This window comes from Vulpes vulpes, chromosome 4 (genome assembly GCF_048418805.1).
Source record: "Vulpes vulpes isolate BD-2025 chromosome 4, VulVul3, whole genome shotgun sequence".
NCBI classification, from domain to species: Eukaryota; Metazoa; Chordata; class Mammalia; order Carnivora; family Canidae; genus Vulpes; species Vulpes vulpes.
Genome location: NC_132783.1, coordinates 61047861 through 61074170, shown reverse-complemented (window position 1 = coordinate 61074170; position 26310 = coordinate 61047861). Strand labels below are relative to the sequence as shown.

Here is a 26310-nt window from a genome sequence, read left to right as displayed (position 1 = left end):
TCAGGTTTAAAGGACACTAGCCAGTAAATTTAAGGCATATAGAGAAATAAAGTTTTCAGTAAAAGTAAATAAATGGGCAATTTTAAAAGTTAGTATGTTGTAACAAGGGTATGTAATTTAACTTTTTGTTTTCTACATGATTTAACAGACCAAAACATTAAAAAATAAAATAAGTACTAGTCTAAAAGGTAGTATTATTATAAATTTAGTTTATAACTCATAGTTTTCTACATAATTAGAGATGAATGCATTAACATTATTAGTCTTTTAAGAAACAAGTTATGAACATGTGATTTTGTGACATCAACAACTGAAAGGAGTAGGGATAGAAAAGTTAAAGGAGCAGTCTTTGCATGTTATTAAAATTAAGTTGGTATAAACTCAAACTGGTGTTATAATCTTATGGGATGCCTGGGTGGCTCAGTGGTTGAGTGTCTGCCTTTAGCTTAGATCATGACTTCAGGTTCTCAGGGTGGAGTCCCACATAGGGCTCCCTGCATGGAGCCTGCTTCTCCCTCTGCCTATGTCTCTGTCTCTCTCTCTCTCTGTCTCTCATGAATAAATAAATAAAATCTTAAAAAAAGAGATTACTTTCAAAACTCAATTATTTCTTCATTTAATGTGGTGAAAAAGAAAAATTACATGACCATCTCAAATAGAAACACAAAAGTCATCTGGTAAAATACAAGACACATTCAGGAAAAAAACTCATAAAAATATTACTCATAAATATTTCTTAAAACTAGCACCAGTGAATTTTATACTTAATGGTGAAATAGTTAAGGCTTTACCTTTGAAATGAGGGATGATATAAAAATATTCATCATTACCACTTCATCCAAAGCTCTAGAACTTTAGTAAGAAAAGAAAAAGAAACACAATTGAAATTATCTGAAGAATAAAATGGAAATCTTTTTATTTACTTTCTTTTTATGTAGAAAAATCCAGAGAATCTGAAGATAAAATATTAAACATAATAAATGAATTTTGCCAACAAACTTCTTGAATAAAACAAAGTTGTGTGCCAAATAATTAAATGATAAAATTTGAAAAGCAGTCACTTATAAAAATAATAGAAATTATCAAGTACCTAGGAATACATCTAAAATTCTGTTAGTCCAAAGGTATCTAACATTTATGAGACAAATTAAAGATGATCTAATTAAATAGAAATATATTGTTCAGGATTTGAATGACTCAATATTGCTAAACATCTCATAACTGGCCAAATTTACCAGTAGTATTAATAGACATCTTTGTCAAAATTGAAAGCTGATTCTTCAAATTGTAGGAAAATGAAAAGTGTCAAGAAAAACCCATATAATCTTAAAGAAGATAAAAATTGGAGAGCACATACCATCAGACATCAAGACTCATTATAATGCCACAAGAAGTAAAACAAATTGGTAAGGTGACAGAATAGACAAACCACCTAATGGGAAAAAATAGATTTCTGACACATTTCAATACAAATATGGCCACTGGATTTAAAAAGCTGTCACTGAGATGTGTTTGGAGAAAGAATCATCTTTTAATAAATGGTGCTGGATTTAACTGATACATAGAAGAAAAAAGACCTTGAAAAATACCTTACAGCATAAACAAATATCAATTCCAGATGGATTGCTGTCCTGAATGTGAAAAGTAGAACCATAAAACTTATTGATGATAATATTACAGAATATTTTCATAATCCTGAAATAAGCACAGATTTATCAAAGCCATGAAATCACATTAAACTTACATGAACATTTTATTTAATAAATTTGACATCATTAAAATTAATGACTTTTGTTCCCCAAATAATTTTCATATATCATGCAATGGCTTGCATCTGATATATATAAAGAACACCTTCAAATCCATAAGAAAAAGAGGGCAGTCTCACTAAAAAATATGTAATAGTTTTGAACAGGAATTCAATGAAGATAATGCCTCATTCTCATAATGATAGGACAAAGGACTTTGTGTTTTTTGTTATCAGTGATTTTTAAATGAAAAATTAAAGTGAGATACCCTTATATACCTACAGAAATAGACTAAGAATTAATATGTAAACAAATTGTCAATAACAGATGAGAAACAAACTCTCAAACACTCCTAGCAATCTGTGTTTTTTTTTTTTTTTTTTTTTAGGAAAAATGGCCATGTCTACTAAACATATCCTAAGACACCAGTGTAACTTCTAGGAATCTACCTAATGGAAATGAGTCTATATGCCATCAACAGACATGTACATTAACGTTTAAAGTGGCTTAATTGTTTAGAGACACAACCTTGAATCAATTAAAATATGCATTAACAGTGAAATGGACACATTCTATGTGCGATTTATTGTATAGATAGTATATAGCAAATAAAATATTTTTTAAAAATTTTTATTTATTTATGATAGTTACCCAGCGAGAGAGAGAGAGAGAGAAAGGCAGAGACATAGGCAGAGGGAGAAGCAGGCTCCATGCACCCGGAGCCCGACGTGGGATTCGATCCCGGGTCTCCAGGATCGCGCCCTGGGCCAAAGGCAGGCGCTAAACCGCTGCGCCACCCAGGGATCCCTGGCAAATAAAATATTAAAAAATATTCCAAGTTTGCATTTATTGAGCTATGTTTTTGGTAGGAGCCATGAAAGCAAATATCTACAAGGGCTCATGATACAACATGTACCATCTAAATGAGACAAACTATGCATAACTCCAGCAAAATTCTATCATAAAAGATTGTGAATTGACTGTGGCCATATTTTCTAATATATTAAAGAAGCTAGAAATATTTTTCTAAACTGTATGTTCTAATACATTATGGAAGCTAGATGTTTTGTGAAATTTTCTTTTTTTAAAATTTTATTTATTTTTTTATTTATGATAGTCACAGAGAGAGAGAGAGAGATGCAGAGACATAGGCAGAGGGAGAAGCAGGCTCCATGCACCGGGAGCCCGACGTGGGATGCGATCCCGGGTCTCCAGGATTGCGCCCTGGGCCAAAGGCAGGCGCCAAACCGCTGCACCACCGAGGGATCCCTGTTTTTGTGAAATTTTCTAATTTTAAATGTCTTCTTTATTCCCTAAAACAGTATCCCAGAACAAAAAATGTAAAATGTGTTAGGTCCAGGGGCCAATGTTTGGTGCTCATTAAGATCTTGGTATCAAGATCATTATGATCAGCTGTTTACCAAAAAAATACAAAAATACTAATTTAAAAGGATGTATGCACCCATGTTTATTGCAGCATTATTTACAAGAGCAAAATTATGGAAGCAGCCCAAGCATCCATCCATTGATGAATGGATGAAGATGTAGTATACACACACACACACACACACACAATGGAATATTTTGTGTGTGTGTATATATATACACACACAAGAAAAATGAAATCTTGCCATTAGTCATGACATGGATGGAGCTAGAGGGTATAATGCTAAGTGAAATAAGTCAATCAGAGAAAAAGCGAATACCATGTGATTTCACTCATAGTTGGAACTAAGGAAAACAAGTGAACAAAGGAAGAAAAAGAGACAAACCAAAAAGCAGACTTAACTGTAGAAAACAAACAGATGGTCACCAGAGGGAGGATGGGTAGGGGATGGGGGTGGTAGGGGAAGGAGATTAACAGTACACTTGACTTGATGAGCACCAGGTGAAGTCGGGATTGTTAGATAGCTACACTGTACACCTGAAACTAATGCAGCACTGTATGTTAACTCCAGTGGAATTAAAACAAAATTTTAGTACTATACCCGCCAACGTGGGCCGCGTTCACACCCAAACCGTGAAGAAGGCAGTCCCAGTCATCGAGAAGTACTACCTGCGCCTGGGGAAGGGCCTCCACACCAATAAGCACGTGTGCAAGGAGACTGCCTTCATCCCCAGCAAGAAGCTCCGCAACAAGATTGCAGGCCATGTCACACATCTGATGAAGCGGGCTCAGCGGGGCCCGATGAGAGGCACCTCCATCAAGTTGCAAGAGGAGGAGAGAGATAGGAGGGAGAATTTCATGCCTGAGGTTTCAGCCCTGGATCAGGAAATCATCGAGGTAGATCCTGACACTAAGGAGATGTTGAAACTCTTGGACCCTGGAAGCCTGTCCAACTTGCAGGTCACTCAGCCTGCAGTTGGGATGAATTTCACAACAACACGGGGAGTTTTTTGAATCTTTCTGCTGTGCTGTAATATCTTCAATAAACCTTGGACAACAACAGCAAAAATAAAACAAAATTTTAAAAGATCTTGAGAATATATTTCTTTAGTTTGTAACTTTTGGGAGGGGAAATGTATACCTGCCCTTTTGTATGTGCTTAGGCCATCTCTGTGCAGTGTTAAGTTTTTTTGGTTGTTGTTGTTGTTTCCTTATCATGATATATTTCCTTCTTAGCTACCTGAGCTTTCACAAGTCACGTTTATTCTTTTCCCCAGATCAGCTGACTGCTAACCAATGTCAGTCTGCACTTCATCATTAATATGGAATGGTCACAATCCAATTGCTTGTCAGGATGTATAACCTCAAATCTGCTACAACTCAATATTTATGAAAAGCAAGTTGAGAGATATAATATTTATGGGAAAATTTCTGAGTGGTAAGCGCTGCACTCATATCTCTAAATGCTCTAATAGCTATCCATAAATTAACCCATAGTGTAAGTGTACTAGCAGTCCAGACCACATAATTTTACCACCTCCTACTACAAGAGCATTTACAGAATTGCATTTTGGCAAGATGCCATCATCATGCTATGAGAGATAGTATAAGAAACATCCCTGAGGTATTTGTTGCTTTTATACTACATACTGCTCTTCCTATGGCAAATCCCTAGGGAAATATCTCTCTGATCTCAGTATCAGAAAAAGGCATGCGTGTTAATTGAATTGCTTTTGTTTCATGGACCCCTCTGATTTATTTGCTTCCCTACTTCTCAAAATAAGGGTACCTGGAAATAGATCCATGCAATGAAAACTAGAGAATGTATATTGCGTATGGGTATTTTCTCTGGGAAATTAATTTCATTCAAATATGTAGAGAAAATTTGTATTTTGGAGCTCTCAAAACACTTTGTCACACATGGGCATAAATAAATTCATCAAAATTCAGTCTTCATTTTGATAATTCAATATTTTTAGTTTTTCATTTATTTTGTTTCACAAACATCTTAAAAGCGTAAATTTGGCCATAAGTTTAAAGCCACTAAAAATGTGTGAAAAATTTAGAATATAGAGAAGATATGAAATAATTAAGACTATGACAGATATGGAATCATTTTTGATGTAACCCTCAAGGATTTTGACAGGAAATGTGAAAACATTATGAATGATACCAAGAAATTTGGCAGAAAGCATACTCAAATGCTTATAAAAATACATATTGAAATAAAAATGAACTCTGATTCCTTTTATACTAAAAACCCTGAAGTGTGACCACCTGAATACATGACCTTTATGCAACTCTTCATATCTATTTAGTACTTCTTGTTTTATTCATTGTATCATTAAAGACTTACAAAATTGTAATTTTACCATATGCCATTTTGAGCCTGAAATTTCATTTAACCACTACAAAACAAAGTGGTGAATATTATGAATTCATGTGAAAGATTACTGAATTTCCTTCACTGTGTAGAAGCTTTAAATCTTGATGAAGTCCCAATAGTTAATTTTTGCTTTTGCTTCCCCTGCCTCAAGGGAAGCATCTAGTAAGAAGCTGCTATGGCCTATGTCAAAGAGGTTACTGCCTGTGTTCTTCTCTACAATTTTGATGGTTTCCTGTTTCACATTTAGTTCTTTCATCCATTTTAAATTTATTTTCATGTAATTTGTAAGAAAATTGTCCAGTTTCATTCTTTCACCTGTTGTCCAGTTCCCAACACCATTTGTTGAATATACTGTCTTTTTCTTTTTTGTTTAAACTTTTAAATATTTATTTATTTATTTATTCAGAGGGGAGGGGTGGGCAGAGACACAGGCAGAGGGAGAAGCAGGGAGCCCGTGCAGGGACCCCGACGTGGGACTCGATCCCGGGTCTCCAGGATCACACCCCGGGCTGCAGGCGGCACTAAACCGCTTCGCCACCGGGGCTGCCCAGAAGATACTGTCTTTTCTCCATTGGGTATTCTTTCTTGCTTTGTTGAAGATTAATTGACCATAGAGTTGTGACCCATATAATTGTGGGTCTAATTCTAGATTTTCTGTTCTGTTCCATTGATCTATGTGCCTGTTTTTGTGCCAGTACCATACTGTCTTGATCACTATAGCTTGAAACAAATGTGCAAGGTAAGCACAAGAGGATATTAATTGCTTTAAAAGGTAAAGAACAGGACACTAACAAGAATCATATTAGAATCAGACATTATAGTAATAATTTTGACTGCAAAGAGATCAATACCTCCAGAATTTTGAAAGCTTATGGTTAGAAACACATGATTGCAAATCAAATCAAAACAGGCAAGAGAGATATTACCATACACAATGATTTTTAGAAGTTAGCCACCTTTCTAAATGCTCCTTTAAAAAAAGGATCAGGACATCACTCATCATCAGGGAAACACAAATCTAAACTACAATGAGATATCACTTCACACGTGTCACAATGGCTAGAATAAAAACACAAGAAATAACAAATGTTGGCAAGGATGTGGAATAAAAGGAACCCTCGTGCACTAATGGTGGGAATCTAAATTGGTGCAAGCACTGTGGAAAATAGTAAGGAGGTTCCTAAAAAATCAAAAATAAAATTACCATTCTAGGTAATTACCACTACTAGGTACTTACCCCCAAAAAATGAAAACTAATTAGAAAAGATATATGTACCACTCTGTTTATTAGCCTTATTTACAATAACCAAGATACAGAAGCCACCCAAGTGTTCATCAGTAGGTAAATAAATAAAGAAAAGATGATATATATACCGAGGAGTATTAGCCATAAAAAGGATAAGATCTCACCATTTGTAACAACATGGGTAGACCTAGAAGGTATTATGCTAGGTAAATTAAATCAGACAGAAAAAGACAAATGCCATATAATTTCACTTATATGTAGAATCTGAAAAACAAAGTAAATGAATAAACAAAAATCAGAAACGGGCTCATACATACAGAGAATGACCTGGTAGTTGGCAGAGAGGACAGTGGAAGGGGGGATGGGAATCATGGGTTACAGAAAGTGGGAGATATCAGCTTCCTGCTATGTAATGAATACGTCATGGGGACAAAAGCTACAGCCTAGGGAATATAGTCAATGGTTTTGTAATAGCGCTTTACTTGTAGTGAGACACTTGATACCATTAGACTCTGTGATACCTAACTGGAATTTAAAAAGAACTTAAAAAGGGACGCCTGGGTGGCTGAGAAGTTGGGCATCTGCCTTCGGCTCAGGACATGATCCTGGAGTCCCAGGCTCGAGTACTACGTTGGCCTTCCTGCATGGAGCCTGCTTCTCCCTCGTGCCTGTGTCTCTGCCTCTCTATCTTTCGGTGTCTCTCATAAATAAATAAACAAAATCTTAAAAAAAATTTTTTTTTAAATAAAAATAACTTAAAATTTTTTTACCCCTGAATCATTTACCTAGAGAAGCACAGTTAGTGGATTTAGGCTAAATTCCCTTTTCTACTGCTTTAACATCCTATTTTATGTATACATTAATATTTTTAATAATCGTAATAGTGTAAATGATGTCCACTAGTTTTCCCTTTAGAATAAACCTACAGAAAAAATGCAAAAGATTGAATTATAGTTACCGAATGATGAGAATATAAATGTTATAAATAACCTAGTCAATTCTTGAAATAAGATTGTAATAGCAGCTGGTAAGTGAAAAGGAGATTACAGACAATGACAAAATTGTAGGCTTACTAAAACACTAAAATATATTTTCTAATACTGACAGAATAAGACGTAATTTTTTGTTTTGTTTTTATTATTTTTTAAAATTATTTTTTATTGCTGTTCAATTTACCAACATACAGATTAACACCCAGTGCTCATCCCATCAAGTGCCCCCCTCAGTGCCCGTCAACCATTCACCCCCACCCCCTGCCCTCCTCCCCTTCCACCACCCCTAGTTCATTTGAGTTAGGAGTCTTCATGTTCTGTCTCCCTTTCTGATATTTACTACCCATTTCTTCTCTCTTCCCTTCTATTCCCTTTCACTGTTATTTATATTCCCCAAATGAATGAGACCATGTAATGTTTGTCCTTCTCTGTTTGGCTTACTTCACTCAGCATAATACCCTCCAGTTCCATCCACTTCGAAGCAAATGGTGGGTATTTGTCATTTCTAATGGCTGAGTAATATTCCATTGTATACATAGACCACATCTTCTTTATCCATTCATCTTTCGATGGACACCGAGGCTCCTTCCACAGTTTGGCTATTGTGGACATTGCTGCTAGAAACATCGGGGTGCAGGTGTCCCGGCGTTTCATTGCATCTGTATCTTTGGGGTAAATCCCCAACAGTGCAATTGCTGGGTCGTAGGGCAGGTCTATTTTTAACTCTTTGAGGAACCTCCACACAGTTTTCCAGAGTGGCTGCCCCAGTTCACATTCCCACCAACAGTGTAAGAGGGCTTCCTTTTCTCCGCATCCTCTGCAACATTTGTTGTTTCCTGTCTTGCTAATTTTTGCCAGTCTCACTGGTGTGAGGTGGTACCTCATTGTGGTTTTGATTTGTATTTCCCTGATGGCAAGTGATGCAGAGCCTTTCCTCATGTGCATGTTGGCCATGTCCATGTCTTCCTCTGTGAGATTTTTCTTCATGTCTTTTGCCCAATTCATGATTGGATTGTTTGTTTCCTTGGTGTTGAGTTTAAGAAGTTCTTTATAGATCTTGGAAACTAGCCCTTTATCTGAGACGTCATTTGCAAATATCTTCGCCCATTCTGTAGTTTGTCTTTTAGTTTTGTTGACTGGATCCTTTGCTGTGCAAAAGCTTTTTATCTTGATGAAGTCCCAATAGTTCATTTTTGCTTTTGTTTCTTTTGCCTTCGTGGATGTATCTTGCAAGAAGTTACTGTGGCCGAGTTCAAAAAGGGTGTTGCCTGTGTTCTCCTCTAGGACTTTGATGGAATCTTGTCTCACATTTAGATCTTTCGTCCATTTTGAGTTTATCTTTGTGTATGGTGAAAGAGAGTGGTCCAGTTTCATTCTTCTGCATGTGGATGTCCAATTTTCCCAGCACCATTAATTGAAGAGACTGTCTTTCTTCCAATGGATAGTCCTTTCTCCTTTATCGAATATTAGTTGACCATAAGGTTCAGGGTCCACTTCTGGGTTCTCTATTCTGTTCCATTGATCTATGTGTCTGTGTTTGTGCCAGTACCACACTGTCTCGATGACCACAGCTTTGTAGTACAACCTGAACTCTGGCATTGTGATGCCCCCAGCTATGGTTTTCTTTTTTAAGGTTCCCCTGGCTATTCGGGGTCTCTTCTGATTCCCCAGAAATCTTAAAATAATTTGTTCTAACTCTCTGAAGAAAGTCCATGGTATTTTGATAGGGATTGCATTAAACGTGTAAATTGCCCTGGGTAACATTGACATTTTCACAATATTAGTTCTGCCAATGCATGAGCATGGAATATTTTTCCATCTCTTTGTGTCTTCCTCAGTTTCTTTCAGAAGTGTTCTATAGTTTTTAGAGTATAGATCCTGTACCTCTTTGGTTAGGTTTATTCCTAAGTATCTTATGTTTTTGGGTGCAATTGTAAATGGGATTGACTCCTTAATTTCTCTTTCTTCAGTCTCATTGTTAGTGTATAGAAATGCCACTGACTTCTGGGCATATATTTTGTATCCTGCCACGCTGCCAAATTGCTGTATGAGTTCTAACAATCTTGAGGTGGAGGCTTTTGGGTTTTCTATGTAGAGTATCATGTCATCGGCGAAGAGGGAGAGTTTGACTTCTTCTTTTCCAATTTGAATGCCTTTAATGTCTTTTTGTTGCCTGATTGCTGAGGCGAGGACTTCCAGTACTATGTTGAATAGCAGTGGTGAGAGTGGACATCCCTGTCTTGTTCCTGATCTTAGGGGAAAGGCTCCCAGTGCTTCCCCATTGAGAATGATATTTGCTGTGGGCTTTTCGTAGATGGCTTTTAAGATGTCAAGGAATGTTCCCTCTATCCCTACACTCTGAAGAGTTTTGATCAGGAATGGATGCTGTCAAATGCTTTCTCTGCATCTAATGAGAGGATCATATGGTTCTTGGTTTTTCTCTTGCTGATATGATAAATCACATTGATTGTTTTACGAATGTTGAACCAGCCTTGTGTCCCGGGGATAAATCCTAATTGGTCATGGTGAATAATTTTCTTAATGTATTGTTGGATCCTATTGGCTAGTATCTTGTTGAGAATTTTTGCATCCATGTTCATCAGGGATATTGGTCTGTAATTCTCCTTTTGGTGGGGTCTAGTTCTAATTTCAAGGCAGTATGGTCTGAGAATATGCAGGGGACGATCCCAATCTTTTGGTATCGGTTGAGACCTTATTTGTGACCCAGTATGTGGTCGATTCTGGAGAAAGTTCTGTGGGCACTTGAGAAGAATGTGTATTCAGTTGAGTTTGGATGTAAAGTTCTGTAGATATCTGTGAAATCCATCTGGTCCAGTGTATCATTTAAAGCTCTCATTTCTCTAGAGATGTTGTGCTAAGAAGACCTATCAAGTATAGAAAGAGCTAGATTGAAGTCACTGAGTATAAGTGTATTATTATCCAAGTATTTCCTCACTTTGGTTATTAATTGATTGATATATTTGGCAGCTCCCACATTCGGGGCATATATATTGAGGATTGTTAAGTCCTCTTGTTGGATAGATCCTTTAAGTATGATATAGTGTCCCTCTTGATCTCTCACTACAGTCTTCGGGGTAAATTTTAGTTTATCTGATATAAGGATGGCTACCCCTGCTTTCTTTTGAGGAGCATTTGAATGGTAAATGGTTCTGCAACCTTTTATTTTCAGGCTGTAGGTGTCCTTCTGTCTAAAATGAGTCTCTTGTAGACAGCAAATAGATGGGTCCTGCTTTTTTATCCAGTCTGACACCCTGCACCTTTTGATGGGGTCATTAATCCCGTTCACGTTCAGAGTTACTATTGACAGATATGAGTTTAGTGTCACCATGATATCTATTCAGTCCTTGTTTTTGTGGATTGTTCCACTGAAGTTCTTCTTAAAGGGGAATTTTAAGAGTCCCCCTTAGAATTTCTTGCAGAGCTGTTTAGGAGGTCACATGTTCTTTCAGTTCCTGCCTGTCTTGGAAGCTCTTTATCTCTCCTTCCATTTTGAATGAGAGCCTTGCTGGATAAAGTATTCTTGGTTGCATGTTCTTCTCATTTAGGACCCTGAATATATCCTGCCAGCCCTTTCTGGCCTGCCAGGTCTCTTGGAGAGGTCTGCTGTTACCCTAATACTCCTCCCCTTAAAAGTCAGGGATTTCTTGTCTCTTGCTGCTTTAAGGATCTTCTCTTTATCTTTGGAATTTGCAAGCTTAACTATTAAATGTCGAGGTGTTGAACGGTTTTTATTGATTTTAGGGGGGAACTCTGTATTTCCTGGATCTGAATGCCTGTTTCCCTTCCCAGATTAGGAAAGTTTTCAGCTATGATTTGTTCAAATACATATTCTGGCCCTCTGACCCTCTTGGCGCCCTCAGGAACCCCAATTAAACGTAGGTTTTTCTTCCTCAGGCTGTCACTTATTTCCCTTAATCTGTCTTCATGGTCTTTTAATTGTTTGTGTCTTTTTTCCTCAGTTTCCCTCTTTGCCATCCACTTGTCTTCTATGTCACTCACTCATTCTTCCACCTCGTTAATCCTCGTCGTTAGGACTTCTAGTTTGGATTGCATCTCATTCAATTGATTTTTAATTTCTGCCTGATTGGATCTAAATTCTGCAGTCATGAAATGTCTTGAGTCCTTTGTGCTTTTTTCTAGAGCCACCAGTAGCTTTATAATTGTGCTTCTGAATTGGCTTTCTGACATTGAATTGTAATCCAGATTTTGTAACTCTGTGGGAGAGAGGGCTGTTTCTGATTCTTTCTTTTGAGGTGATGTTTTCCTTCTAGTCATTTTGCTCAGTGCAGAGTGGTCAAAAACAAGTTGTATTGGGAAAAGGAGAAAAAGAGAGGAGAGAAAGAAGGAAAGAAAAGAGAAAAAGAAAAAAGAAAAAGGAAGAAAAAAAGGAAAAAAGAAGAAAAAGAGAAAGAAAAAGAAAGAAAGGTGAAAAAAAAGGGTGGAGGAAGCAATCAGAAATCAAAAAGAAAAAAGAAAAAAACCATGGGGCAGTATCTTCCGATTCTGTACACTTTAAGTCCCTTGACTTCCCCTGGAACTGGTCCATCTCGCTGGTCTTCTGGGGGAGGGGCCTGCTGTGCTGATTCTCAGGTGTTAGCACTTGGGGAGCTGCTCTGCCCCCTGCCTGGTGCAGGGCTCAGTGGGGGTTGTTCACCCTGCGAGGCCCCAGGAGGAACAGCCCCAGGGGCGGGGGCCAGCTCTGCAGCCCTGGAGTCAGCCCCCACAGTAGCTCCGGGGCTCTCCGTCTGCAGGGCCTGGAGGCTCCCGGGCGGGGCCGCTGATCTGCTCAGCTGGGGCAGGAGCGTCCTCGCAGTCCTGGGCCCTCCCGGCCTCTGCCTGTCCCGGGGGAGGCCGGATCCTGGGCTGTGTCCCGGCGCCCTGTGCTCCGGAGCCTGCGCTGTTGGATTCGCGCTCCCGCCCCGCAGCCCCCTCCGCGGAGCCGCCGCCCGAGCCCCTCCGAGCTGCTCCGGATCCCGCCGAGCGCTGCAGCCCTTAGGGAGCTCGGGGCATCTCCCGGGGCGCAGGTGCCTGTTAGTGTCCCCGGGAGCCCGAGGGCATCCCCGCCCTCCTGGGTCCTGCTCCACCTCCCTGCGGGCCCCTTTCCGCGGGGAAGGTCGGTGCAGCTCCTGCTCCTCCGGGACGGGGCTCTCCTGTCCTGGGGACACTCGCCCCGGCCTCAGCCCGGCTCCTAGCGGGCCCCTCCCCCTTGGAGGCCTTTTGTGTCTTTATTTCTTTTTCCCCGTCTTCCTACCTTGATAGAAGCGCGAACTCTTCTCACTGTAGGGTTCCAGCTGGTCTCTCTTTAAATCTCAGGCCGAATTCGTTTGTTTTCAGGATGATTTGAAGGTTATCTAGGTAAATTGGTGGGGACAGGTGACTTGGGGACCCTACGCTTCTGCCATCTTGCCCCTCTTTCTTTAAATATATCAAATAAGGGATCCCTGGGTGGTGCAGCGGTTTGGCGCCTGCCTTTGGCCCAGGGCGCGATCTTGGAGACCCCGGATCGAGTCCCACATCGGGCTCCCGGTGCATGGAGCCTGCTTCTCCCTCTGCCTGTGTCTCTGCCTCTGTCTCTCTCTCTGTGACTATCATAAATAAAATTTTAAAAAAACTTAAATATATCAAATAAATAAAAATAACCACAAATCTCAAAATTGAAGAGCAGTGAAGGTAAAGGCAGATATAGTTTCCATAAGTTAAATTTTTTGTTAGCAGTTTAACAAATAGTTCAAGCTCAGGAACAGACACACATGCATGATGATATGTAAATTTTATCAAGAAGATTACAACAACTTTTAGAAGTGGTTTCTTTTAGGAGGACATTAGTTAGGAAAATATAGACCAGACATTTTTTTTTAATTGTGTACCCCTCAATTCTGCTTAATCATTTTTTAGCCCCTTGAAAGTGTTACTCAACGTTAAATTCTTTTCATGAAGCATGACAACTTGGTTTTGCATCCAAATTTTTATAGCTAAAAAGAGACTCACCAATGATACAACAAGCATGAAAGAAAGACATGTGTATGTTTTATTTCCTTCAAAATGAGCTATAAAAGCATCTTGACAGATAATGTGACTGCAGCAAAAGAATAGCTGGTCAAACCTTGGTTTGTAAATATAGTTACATCGAAGGGAGCCTGGATGGCTCAGTCTATTGAGCATCTGTCTTCAGCTCAGGTCATGATCTCAGGGTCCTGGATTGCATAAGGCAACCTGCTCGGCATAGAGTATGCTTGTCCCTCTCCTTTCCCCTCTATTACTCCCTGTACTTTAGTATGAGCTTTCTCTCTTTCTCTCCCTTTCAAATTAGTAAATAAAATCTTAAATAAATAAATATAGTTACATTAAATATAAATGAAAAATAGATTACCAAATCCTTTTTTAATGCTATCAAATACTTTTTAATGTACTCCTGTTTAAAAAAATAGCTTCTTAAATACAGGATAAATTTTTCATATTAAAGTTAATGAAACATTAGTGATAAGAACCTTTTGTACATCTTTAATAAAGACATTTTTTATATAAAGTGCTTGATTGTGAAATCAATAATGAACACATTTTCAAATGATATCAATTTTTAAAAATATTTTATTTATTTATTTGAGAGAGAGAGAGAGAGTGGTGGCAAGGGGCAGAGGGAGAAGGAGAGAATCTCAAAAAGACTCTGCGCAGAGCATGGAGCCCGTGCAGGACTCGATCTCATGATACTGACTGAGATCATGACTTGAACCAAAATCAGGAATTGGATAGCTTAACTAACTGAGTCACCCAGGGGCCCCCCAAATGATATCAATTTTAAATCACTTTTAAAATAATATGTGGGGAAGCCTGGGTGGCTCAGTGGTTGAGAGTTTGTCTTCGGTTCAGGTTGTGATTATGGTTGTGGGGATCAAGTCCCACATTGGGCTCCCTGCAGGGAGCCTGCTTCTCCCTCTGCCTATGTCTCTTCCTTTCTCTGTGTCTCTCATGAGTAAACAAATAAAAATATTAAAAAAAATAATATGTGGAATGTCTGCAGATCAATAATAATATGAGTTATACAATACATTTCAACAGCATTTGCAGACCAGATGTACACATCACCTCTATATTTTTGTGTCACTAGTTTACCTCTAGGCATTTACTTCAGGTTCTCACAATGTAGAAAATAGCTGTGTTGTTGTAAAAGGGATAAAGTTTGTGAAAATCAGTGACTAAGTCATTGATCGTTGTGGATCTTTTTATTAAGGAATGTCAAACTGTGATGATTTACTCTAATATAAAAGTTAGCATATCTTTCATCACAGTCTTGCAAATTCACCATCTAGTTGCACCTAACAACATCACAGAAATAAAATTGGAATTCTATAGGTAGATAAAGATAGTTGATTGCTTGAGCTTCTTTACTTATGATGAAAGTTAAACTTTAGTTATAAAATAAGTACATCCTCAGTCATTTTTCCTCACAGTGAAATTCCTTTTATGAGTATTATACTGGGATAGAAAAAAACAAAACAACTATTGAGTCATGGAACCTTTGACTCAATTACATAGCAGAATAAATTTGATCTCTAGGCAAAAAGATGTATTGTTTACTATTTTGCTAAAACTGTGCAATGGGCTTCTCTTTCAAGAAATACAGCAGGTCAACTATTCAAAGAAGCCATTCTCAAAATGATCAACTATAACTCTAGATAAAAGTGTTTTTACCTGTCCAAAGGGTTGGTGTGACAGAGAAAATCAGAAGGTATTCTTATAGGAAAAAGAAAGAAAAAGGAAGGAAGGAAAGATGGAAGGGAGAAAAAGTAGGGGGGAGGAAAGGAGAAAGAGGAGAGTAGAAGCTAGGAAAGAAAAACTGTGAATTCAAAGAGAGAAATAATCATAGAGCCCATTACACCTGGAGGTTACCAGCTAAGGTGGAATAGAAACCATGATTCAAATACTAGCTTAAGATACAGAAGACAAAACCTGGTGATGAGTAGTTGGGAGCTCAGTTCTGAGACTGCTGTATAAAAACCTGCTGTCTCAGATGGTGAAGGCTTCAGTGGGTGAACTAGAAAACATAGCAGAGAGAACAGAGTATTCTAAACTTTCTCTAGGTCTTCGTCTGCCTTTAGTGCTCTGGAGTGTGGGCTTGCTTATACACATTTTCAAATCATTTAAAAACATGGTGAAATTTTTAATCTGATTTTGGTTTACTACACTGTGACTTCCTCTTTTCCAGGATCTTCCCTTTTAGTAACTACCTCCAAGGCAGCTACAAACTACCTCCTCAGGCAAGTAAGATGGCTGAGTTTACATGAGCACCATCTCTCCATAGCCCCAAATTTGAGAATGTGTACAGTGAACCAGCCATGAAATTAAGGCTTTACCTAGAGTGTTTCTCTTCTTTCAGGGGTTCAGTTTTTGCCTTTTTTTGCCTTACTCTTGGATGTCATCAAAAGGTGGGGTTTTTCCTCAGATTTGTCCCCAAATTTATAACTGTTTCTGAACTAAGAGATTTTACCACTGCAGAAATAGAACTTTATCTCTTTCTCAAAGCATATTGTCCTTTCTAGAATAATCTAATATGATTAAATTACTCTCATTTTAAACATAATTTAATGACTGACACAATTTCAATTATGTAAATCTGTTATATCAATGGTAAATACTATTTTAAATTATATTTTGATACCTAAAAATAGTAAATAGTAAACATTTGGTCCTAGATCTTGAGAATATAAATATACACCATAGTACAAGAAATTTATCAGTTGCTTAAAATATCAAACATTTGCTGTTTACTTAATTATAAATAATCTTCCTCTTCATCAGTATTTGTTTTGCTGAAGGATAAGTGATTTGTGATGCAAAGTAGGTCTGTAAGATCATTATAAATGGCAGCCTCTAGGAGATGGTGAGTGGGCAATCCATCTAGATAAAAGAAAATTGCTGCGTTTTTTTAATCATTGAAAATCATCTTCCATAACATGCCGCTCAGAGATAAAAACATTTACTTTCCTCTTTTAATTTTATAAACAACATGCTGATTTTACACAACTCTACTGATGCAGAAGTAATTGGTAATTCAAAGAATATATCACACAATATTCTTGAATATCTTAACATTTTTTATCTCAATTTGGGTAATCACTTAGCTCTTTCATCTTATATCATAATTTCTTAATATTAATTAAATAACCGAATATTTGCAGTGATGCTCCCTTTAACCATATAAACACATACTATTGATTAGTAACATATATATTCTGAGAAGTCCTCCTATATACTATCCAATTTAAATTCAGAAAGCAATGCCTTCTGTAACGTAAAACACTTTATAATATGAAAACATTAATCAATCTTAGAGTTTCAGGTTGTGGAATCTCCTGCGAAAATCTCTTTCAATATTTTTGTTAATGAGTAATAGGGTGAAAATTAATATGATGAACAGCAATAAAGAGAAAAGATAACAGAATAATTATTTAAAGTCTTTTAGATTAGAAAAGAAGTTTTTACTTTAGCAATGAGGGGAAGAAGAGGAGTTGTGTGATTTATTTTAGTTTCGACTACAGTTTAGTTTTTGTAAGCAGAGACATCTCCAGCTAATGCTTGACTGTCCATTTATAATTACTCTATTAGAGGCAAGATGCTTGGAAGTTCTCATATTTAGTCAAGGTTCTTAGTTTCTTATTGATTGCTCCATCATATCCAGGAAAACTGAGAACAGCACTTCCTAGACACGTATCCAAAAATGAATAAGTGAATAAGCTCTATTTATTATTCTGTAGGATTCATCCTGGGGAAATACCACTTGCATCATCTTTAAGTAGAGATGCTACAGAAAGCACAGCTCACATAACAAAGGGTGGTGCTGCCAGCATTTCTGTTACTTCTACCCATAAGAATCTGAAGTAGCTGCAGACACTATGCAGGTAAAAAGTAGCTGTTGCATTGTAGAAAATCAAATTTCAAAGTAAGAACACATGATAGATAGACTAAGTTTAAGTCACATGGTGTAGATGTGTGATCAGCCAGAAAGCTGGGAGAGTATTTGGCTTTTTTCAATGTTTACAGTAGAAGACAGGCCCTGCTTTATTTTTTGTTAAAGATATATTTATTTATGATAGACATAGAGAGAGGCAGAGAAACAGGAGGAGGGAGAAGCAGCTCCATGCAGGGATCCCAAAGCAGGACCCGACCCCGGATCTCCAGGATCGTGCCCTGGGTCAAAGGCAGGCGCGAAACCGCTGAGCCACCCAGGGATTCCCCCTTATTTTGTTTTAAAAGAAGTCCATTGAAATAATTTTCCAAAAAAAAAAAATGAAATATCATTCAAGAACTCTTTGAAAATAATAGTACATTTGGTTTGCAGGAAAATAGGATCTCTTTGCATCTCCAAAGAGATGTATTTGTCGGGTTTTACGAAAATAGTCTTTCCCCTCCACCCTCTGAACACAGGCACGTCTGTGAATTTTTATATTTCTAGTTTGGAAGATTGCCTTTTAGTTTGGTTATTAGTATCCCTTAGTTCTTCATCAAGGCAATCACCAATATGCTGGTGGTAAGAACATATAATGGGTTTTCTTATATTAATCTACTATGGATCTCATTAACTTCACATTCTAATGATGAAGATCTCCCTTCAAGCCACATAAGAGGTCATTAGAGGAAGCAACATCTGAATTACTTACTGCATTTATACTATTGAAATAGCCTGATCACAGTACAGTGATAAGGAGATAAGGACTGTTGTTACAATTCTCAGTACTTTGTTCCAGAAAGTCGAGACTGGACTTTCATTGTGTTGTTTTGTTTTCTGAAGATGGCTGAAGACACTTAATCCACTCTTCTCAAGCCACCTCATTCATAAAAGTTATGTGCTAACTGCCCTGTTAGGATTACCATGGGGTGTTTGCAAAATGTAAAGAGAAAGCATGTACATCAGAATCCTGGCATCCTAGACTAGGAGAACTTTAAGGTGAATCCTTAAATATTAAGTAAAGGAGAACAGGACAAATTTCTAAATTATTTTCTACAATTTGTCCAAATTACTTCTTTTGCTCCTTATATATTTGTTTTATTTTCTAGCTAGACTATAAACTCTTAAAGTTTTGAGTCTATAAGACAATGGCCACATTACTGAGAATGAAATAAAATGCTTGCTTGTTTATTATCTAATTTACTGACATCTGAGGGAGGAAGACTTTTTTTTTTCCCCCTTTTTAATTTCACCAAAATTGGTAGCCTGGCTCATTCAGCTAGGAAGTTTTGGTAATTATATTGTAAACTTTGGAATTATACTCACTGTGACTAAATCTCCACCTCACCATGGCTAGATGTAGAGCCTTACACAAATTAGTAAACTTCTGTGAGCTCCATTTAGGAATTTAAATTTTTATTTATGTATTTATGTATGTATGTATTTATTTATTTATTTATTTATGCAGGACTTTTATTGAGAAAATGGTTGCAACATTTTCTTTGCCATATAAATTTGAGGATTAACTGAGATGTCATATGCTCTGCCAATATTATTCTTTATTTTATTTATTATAATATGGCACAAAAATATCATTTTGAAGATTGAGCTAATAACAAACTATTTACTTTTTTCTAGATAAAGACAAATGGTGTGGGTGAATGATACATTCTCTAAACTTTAGTTTTTGTTAAGATTTTATTTATATATTTGTGAGAGACAGGACATGAGCGAGGGCAAAGGGAGAGGGAGAAACAGACTCCCTGTTGAGGGAGGAGCCCAATGCCAGGCTCCATCCCAGGATCCTGAGATCATGACTTGAGCCTAAGTCATGGACTGAGTATAATGGACTGAGCCACCCAGGCACCCCTCTAAGCTTTATGTTTTAATTATAGTACAGAGTTAAATATTTTCTGTCAGCATGTCAGAAAAATTCTCGTTATGTAACCAAAGTAAAATTACCAAAATTAGGAAATTATACAATGACTACTAATACTATTATCTAATAGAAAGCCCAGATTCAAATTTTTCCAATTGTTTCAATAATGTCTTGTACAATGATTCTCTTTTCAAAAAATTAAAAGTCAATCCATGGAAATAGATTGCATTTATCCTGTCTCTATAGTCTCAACAGTGAACCAATTCTCTGCCTTTCTTTGTTTTTCATATCATTGTTATTATTTTTAAATAATAAGGGTTAAGGGCCACCTGGGTGGCTCAGTGGTTGAGTATTTGCCTTTATACTCAGGATGTGATCCTGGGGTCCTAGGATCAAGTCCTGCATTGGGCTCCCCCGTGGGGAGCCTGCTTTCCCCTCTGCCTATGTCTCTGTGTTAAAATAGTTCTTGATCAGTAATTTATGGTAAGTTAGTGAGTCTGCTACTGTTAAGAGAATAAATCAATGAAAAACTAATATTCACAGTATTAGTTTTTCCTATGTGAATATAATTGCTTTGTCTGGTGAAAGTAAAATGAGTGCTAATCAGCCAAATCCTACCATGCATGCCTTGGCCTTTCAAATAATTTCCATGAATGCAGGCCTGTTAAACAGAAGCTATTTCATACTGCTTTAATGAAATATATCCTTAAGGATGACTCTCATGGGTAAATTGAAATCTAACAAAAAATACATATACAAAATGAGATTTTTTTTTTTGGTTATTTAGTGTAATAGAAAATAAATCAACTAGATCCATTATGTGTGAACAGCATTTACTAGAACTGCACAACCAATTAACTTTGATGGTTGCCTCATTTTGACAGGGTGATTTTTAATAGAGGAAAAAATCTTACGGTGTTTGCCTATCATTTGCCTGACTTGTTTCACTTAGCATAATACTCTCTAGCTCTATCCACATCATTGTAAATGGCAAGATTTCGTTCTTGTGATGGCTAACATTCCATTGTATATAGACATTTCTAATTTATCCATTCATCTGTTGATGGACAATGGACATTTGGGCTCTTTCCACAATTTAGCTATTATTGATAGTGCAGCCTAAACATTGGGGGGCGGGTGGTGCCCCTTCTAATCAGTACTTTTATATACCTTGGGAAAATACCTAGTTCTCCTCCTCTTCTGAGATAACTGTTGTATGTGTGTTAGTATACTTGTCGGTGTCTCAGAGGTCTCCTTGGCTCTGTTCATTTTTCTCCTTTCGTTTTCCTTTCTGCTTCTTAGAGTATATAATTTTAACTGACCTATCTTTAAATTCATAGCTTCTTTTTTCCTAACTGTGCAAATCTATTGAAACCCCCTTTTCAGGACGCCTGGGTGGCTCAGAGGTTAAATGCCTGCCTTCTGCTCAGGGCATGATTCTGGAGTCTCAGGATCGAGTCCCATATCAGGGTCCCTGCATGGAGCCTGCTTCTCCCTCTGCCTGTGTCTCTCCCTCTCTCTGTGTCTCTCATGAACAAATACATAAAATCTTAAAAAAAAAAAAAGAAATTCTTTTTCGTTTCAATTATTACACTTTTCAGCAAAGTTGTATTTAGTTTCTTTTTATATTTTTTATCTCTTTATTGAAATTCCCTATATGCTCACATATCATTCTTCTGGTTTCCTTTAACTCTTTGTGATGTTCTTTGAGAAATTTTAAGATAGTTAATTTAAGTCTAATGTTTATTTTCTGAGGGACATATTTGTTTTTGATATTTTTCTCCTTTGATAGGACATATTTTTTGTTTCTTTGCATATTTCCTATATTTTATTGAAAATTTGACCTTTTGAATATTATAGCAACTCTGGAAATCACAATACTTCACCTCCTAAAGTTTGTTTTGTATCTTGCTTTCTTCTATGGCTGTTTTTTTTTCTAAACTGCTTTTGTAAACTCTATATTCTTTGGCACAGGTTGTCTCTTAATTGCCTATTTCTTAACTTGTGTTCAGCGAGGGTTTTGACAAAGATTTTTGTCAATGTCAGGAGCCAAAAAAAAAAATCTGTCTATATAAAGACAGATATATAAATGATAGATGATCGTTAGGTATATAGATTAGATAGATTAGATAGAGAGATAGATAAAAAGAAACTATGAGCTTGGCCACTCCTTTAAGACTTAGCGAGTCCATTTACAAATCTGGCTCAGCTCTCAATTATTGCTTTCACTGAGTCCAGAGATCAGCCATGGGTGAAAACTTGGCATCTTTCTGGTCTTTTCTGATAATGTGTCTGACCTTCAGCATGCATGCAGCTTTCTTAGTTGCCTAGTATGCACAAATGCTTTGGAGAGACTTAATTTCCTCAAGATACTCTCCCCAACTTTTCTCCTAGGCTTTCCATGCTCTCTTACTTGCCACAACTGCAATATTTTCCAAATAAAATTCTCTTTTTTTTTTCCTGATACTGGTAAGAAATAGGAGGGCTGGAGAGGCTCTTCTTTTGCTATGGAAATGTCTATAATTCAGATGGCATCTTATACTTCCCCTCATTTTTTTGTCAGGTTGAAGATTTCTTGTGAGCTTATTATTTACCTCCCCCTACATCCCTCACTCCCCTTATCTCTTATCTGATACATTGTTTACCCATAAGTAGTTATGGTTAGGAACAGTAGAGAAATGCTCCTAATTAAGCCTGGTGGACTCCAAAAATCTATTACACTCTCTTGGAAATCAATATAGTCTCTAAGTTTGTAGAAAAAAATAAAGCTTTAACATGAACCCTCATGTTTAATGTAGAAGTTAACCACAAATACACCCTTTTATTTTCTTTACTTTTAGAGAATTAGCTTTACTAAAAGAACCTCTGCAAAGAGAACCTCTACTTCTCTTTTTTCTTTTCTTTCCTTTTTTTTTTTTTTTTTTAGATTTATTTATTTGAGAAAGAGAGAGAGGAGAGCATGAGTGGGGGGTGGGGGAAGGAGGAAGAAGCAGACTCCCCGCTGAACAGGAAGCCTGATGCAGGGCTTCATCTCAGGATCCTGAGATCAGGACCTGAGCCAAAGGCAGATGCTTAAGGAATTGAGCCACCCAGGTGCCCCTCTGCCTCTGCTTTTCATGTACTCTCATTCTTTTTTAGCTTTCAAAAAAAAAAAAAATACTGCTCTTAAAGCATACTAATCATGTACTTGAGCTCTCCAGGATATATGAACAGTAATCACTACACAGTGTGTATGTGCCTTTCAAAAGTAGGAAAGTATAATCGATCAGGAGTATTTTTGCTATTTTATAATTTTGTAAAATAATTACTTTTTTTCATAATATACTGCAAAGCATTAAGGAAATAACTCAGAATTTTTCTTTCTTTTTTTAGAGATTTTATTTATTTATTCATGAGAGACATAGGCAGAGGGAGAAGCAGTTTCCCTGCAGGAAGCCTGATGCAGGACTTGATCCCAGGACCCCAGGATCATGACCTGAGTCAAAGACAAGACGTTCATCCACTGAGCCACCCAGGTACTGCCAGATATTTTTCTTTTAAGTAAGTTTTAGAGATCTGAATTTGTCTTTTTGGGTCATTGTAGCAAAAGCTGTAATATATTTTAATTATTTTTTTGTCGTTCTCCTTAAGGGTTGATTAAAAATTATTTTATTTTATTTTTATTTTTTTAAGATTTTATTTATTTATAAGAGAGAGAGGGTTGGGGAAGGAGCAGAGAAAGGGACAAGTAGACTCCACACTGCGAGCTGAGCCTGATGCAGGGCTTGATCCCAGGACCATGAGATCATGACCTGAGCCAAAACCAAGAATTGGATGCTTAACTAACTAAGCCACCCAGGAGTCCTAGTTAAAAATTCTTTTCAGACTAAACTCCTTACATATGGAAATGGCTTTGTTCTGAATTCTGCTTTTGGATCAAGTAAAAACATAAGATTGTCTAAAATTATTGGTGAGTTAAGCTGATAATGTTTTATGTACTTAATTTTTAAAATCTTAAAAAGAGAGCAAAACATTTTGAAATAATCAGTCATTTTAAGTTATCAGTAATAATTTCTAGTTTGATTTGTTAAACATTTTTAGCATTCTCTATTTTTTGGACAGAATCATTTATTCATTATTTTATTGCTTTAGTAAAAAAAACTTTTTAAAGAATCATGTGAAGTCCTAAAATAAATAAAATGAAAATGAAACCTAATTCCTATTCTAAAATTAGTTATCTGACATGGATATATTATAGTCGGTTGTAGCTCATTTTGATGTACCTTTCAGTATTAGTTTATTTCATTTTGAACTATAAGAGGTTTCTCCAGCCATCGTATTTTAAGCATCCTTCAAATTTGTCAAATGGACTTTATAGTCTTGAGAAAGTTTACTAAAAGTCAGGATAACTGTTAACTCTTTGATGGAAACTAAGAGGTTCCAAACTAAGTATACTAATTATGGATTAAATTGTTAATATATGCCTCAAGCATGCTCCTTTAAATAGTTTTCTGAAAAAAATAAAGACAAAAGAAACTAAACATTTTAAATCAGAAACATCACTTTTTATCTTAGACTAGGTGTTTGAAATATATTTTTCTTTTCTTCCTTTTTCTTTCTTTTTTTTTTTTTTAAAGCAAGAATCTTATAAAGGAATATTTTTCCGGCAACAAAAATATATCTACATATGGAAATGACATGTGTACCAAAATGATTGATATTAATAATCCATGTCATGAAGAGAGCCTATTTTTGTTTGCAGATATCGCTATGAGCAAATATGAGGGTGGATCGTACAATGATGATGAGTCCAGAGCTTGGTGAGGCGCGCAGAGGAGGCTAGTGTCCCCCACAGGCGTTTTTAGATTGGTGACGACTCTCCGTAGGAATAAACTAAGCGACCAACAAGACAGTATGATAAACTGGGCTCGTGCTTAAATTCTGTCTCCAGCATCGCACGGAAAGTTCCTCTGAGGCCAAATCACTAAGGACCAAGGGCCAGTACCTGATTAAAGCCGGAGCAGGCTGGCTGAGCCGGGATCCACGGTGGGAGGTAAGTGGAGCCCTGGGAAGAGAGGGGGACATTTCAGCATTTAGAGCTGTGGCACTCGTTCCTGTCACCCTGATTGTTAACAGGGATTATCTGAGAACACAGCAGAGAAAACTCCTGCAGTGAAAAGGATTAGAAGCTTCACTGCAGCCAGACTCCTGCCACTTGTAGGTGAGAGGTCTGCTGACAGCAGTCTCATTTAATGTCTTTGTGAATTCTAATACTTAAAAAACAAAACAAGACCATAATCCCTGCTTCAAGCTCATTTTACTTCTTTTCTGAAGTAGTACAATGTTTAACCATATTTTTATTATTTTCCAGGTCGGGTAACTATGAGTAAATAATTCATATTGTTTTGGTATATTACAGGCACAAATTTGAGATTTTAATGTATTTTGTTTTTTTTTAATTACAAAATAATCCAAATCTTGAAATCTTCTTCTTTGAAAGATTCCAACTGACGCTTAGAAAGTAATTTAGTCTCAAATATGGTACACAAATTCCTTCACATCATCACAGACGAGTGACAATCCAAATTCTGCCTAAACACAATCAGAGGTGGAAAAATCAGGGCTGAAATGGGGGGGGGGGGGGGTCTGATTTGTCTTCAGAAAGTTCTATTTATTAAAAAATTCCATTGTGTTAAGCCAAAATTTAAGTTCCTCTAATTCCTACTCATTGATATTAGCTCTGCCTTCTAGAGTTAGGGAGTATATATATATTTTTAAGATGCTTGCTTCCATTTTTATTTCCCCAAATATTGAAACAATTGCCCTGACTATTCTCTCTTCCAGGCCTAACAGAATTACTTCATTTTATCATATTTTGTGTACCCTTGTTTTAGTTTCATCAACATTTCCATCACTTAATAAAATCCCATCCACTAGGAAAGCATTGAACTCATGTCTGAACATGATACAAGAAGTGTGTTCTAACTACTGTAAAATTTTCAAATTTCTTAAATCTGCAATTCTTCCCATTTATTCAAACTACATTCAAGGCATTATATTTTTTTCCTGGCACTATAATCGAAAGGTAAGAAATATAGAACCTTGTGCTAGGGCCTCACTTTGCCATCCATCCTATATCTGTTGTCATCTTGAGTGACTTCCACATTCTCTGGATCCATCTAGCCCCCTAATCCAGTGTTTCTCAATGTCTTGTCCATAATCCACTTTCTCAGAATCATCTGTTTCGCTTGTTGGACACAGAATTCTTACAGCTGGATCTCAGATAACTGATTTCAAAGTTACCTTCAGTTTTATGTATGTCTACTAAATCTTGACAATGACTATTCTATTTTTTTTTTTAATTTTTATTTAAATTTTTTTATGATAGGCACACAGTGAGAGAGAGAGAGGCAGAGACACAGGCAGAGGGAGAAGCAGGCTCCATGCACCGGGAGCCCGATGTGGGATTCGATCCCGGGTCTCCAGGATCGCGCCCTGGGCCAAAGGCAGGTGCCAAACCGCTGCGCCACCCAGGGATCCCGACAATGACTATTCTAGTTTCTCACAATTCCATTAACTCCCCTCCTCTGGTACTCTGTTCTCATCCACCTCACTCACACAATTGGATCTAGACTCCAGGCTCCAGAACTGTGAAAAAAGTTCATGTTGTGTAAGCTGCCTTGTCACTGGTACATTCTTATGGAAGCTCCAACTGACTCTTAATTTTCT

At 37.1% G+C, this 26310-nt stretch overlaps 1 protein-coding gene across 1 annotated transcript; it reads left to right on the top strand.

Annotated features, from left to right (window-relative positions):
* The first annotated feature begins 3681 nt into the window (after positions 1–3681).
* LOC112927411 (small ribosomal subunit protein eS17-like) lies at positions 3682–4149 on the top strand. Its single transcript, XM_026008782.2, has one exon. The coding sequence runs from the start codon at positions 3682–3684 to the stop codon at positions 4147–4149; it is 468 nt and encodes a 155-aa protein (XP_025864567.2).
* Positions 4150–26310: the final 22161 nt, after the last annotated feature.

Coding starts and splice junctions, on each gene's coding strand:
- LOC112927411 (XM_026008782.2), top strand. CDS start 3,682: ATGCAGCACTGTATGTTAACTCCAGTGGAATTAAAACAAAATTTTAGT.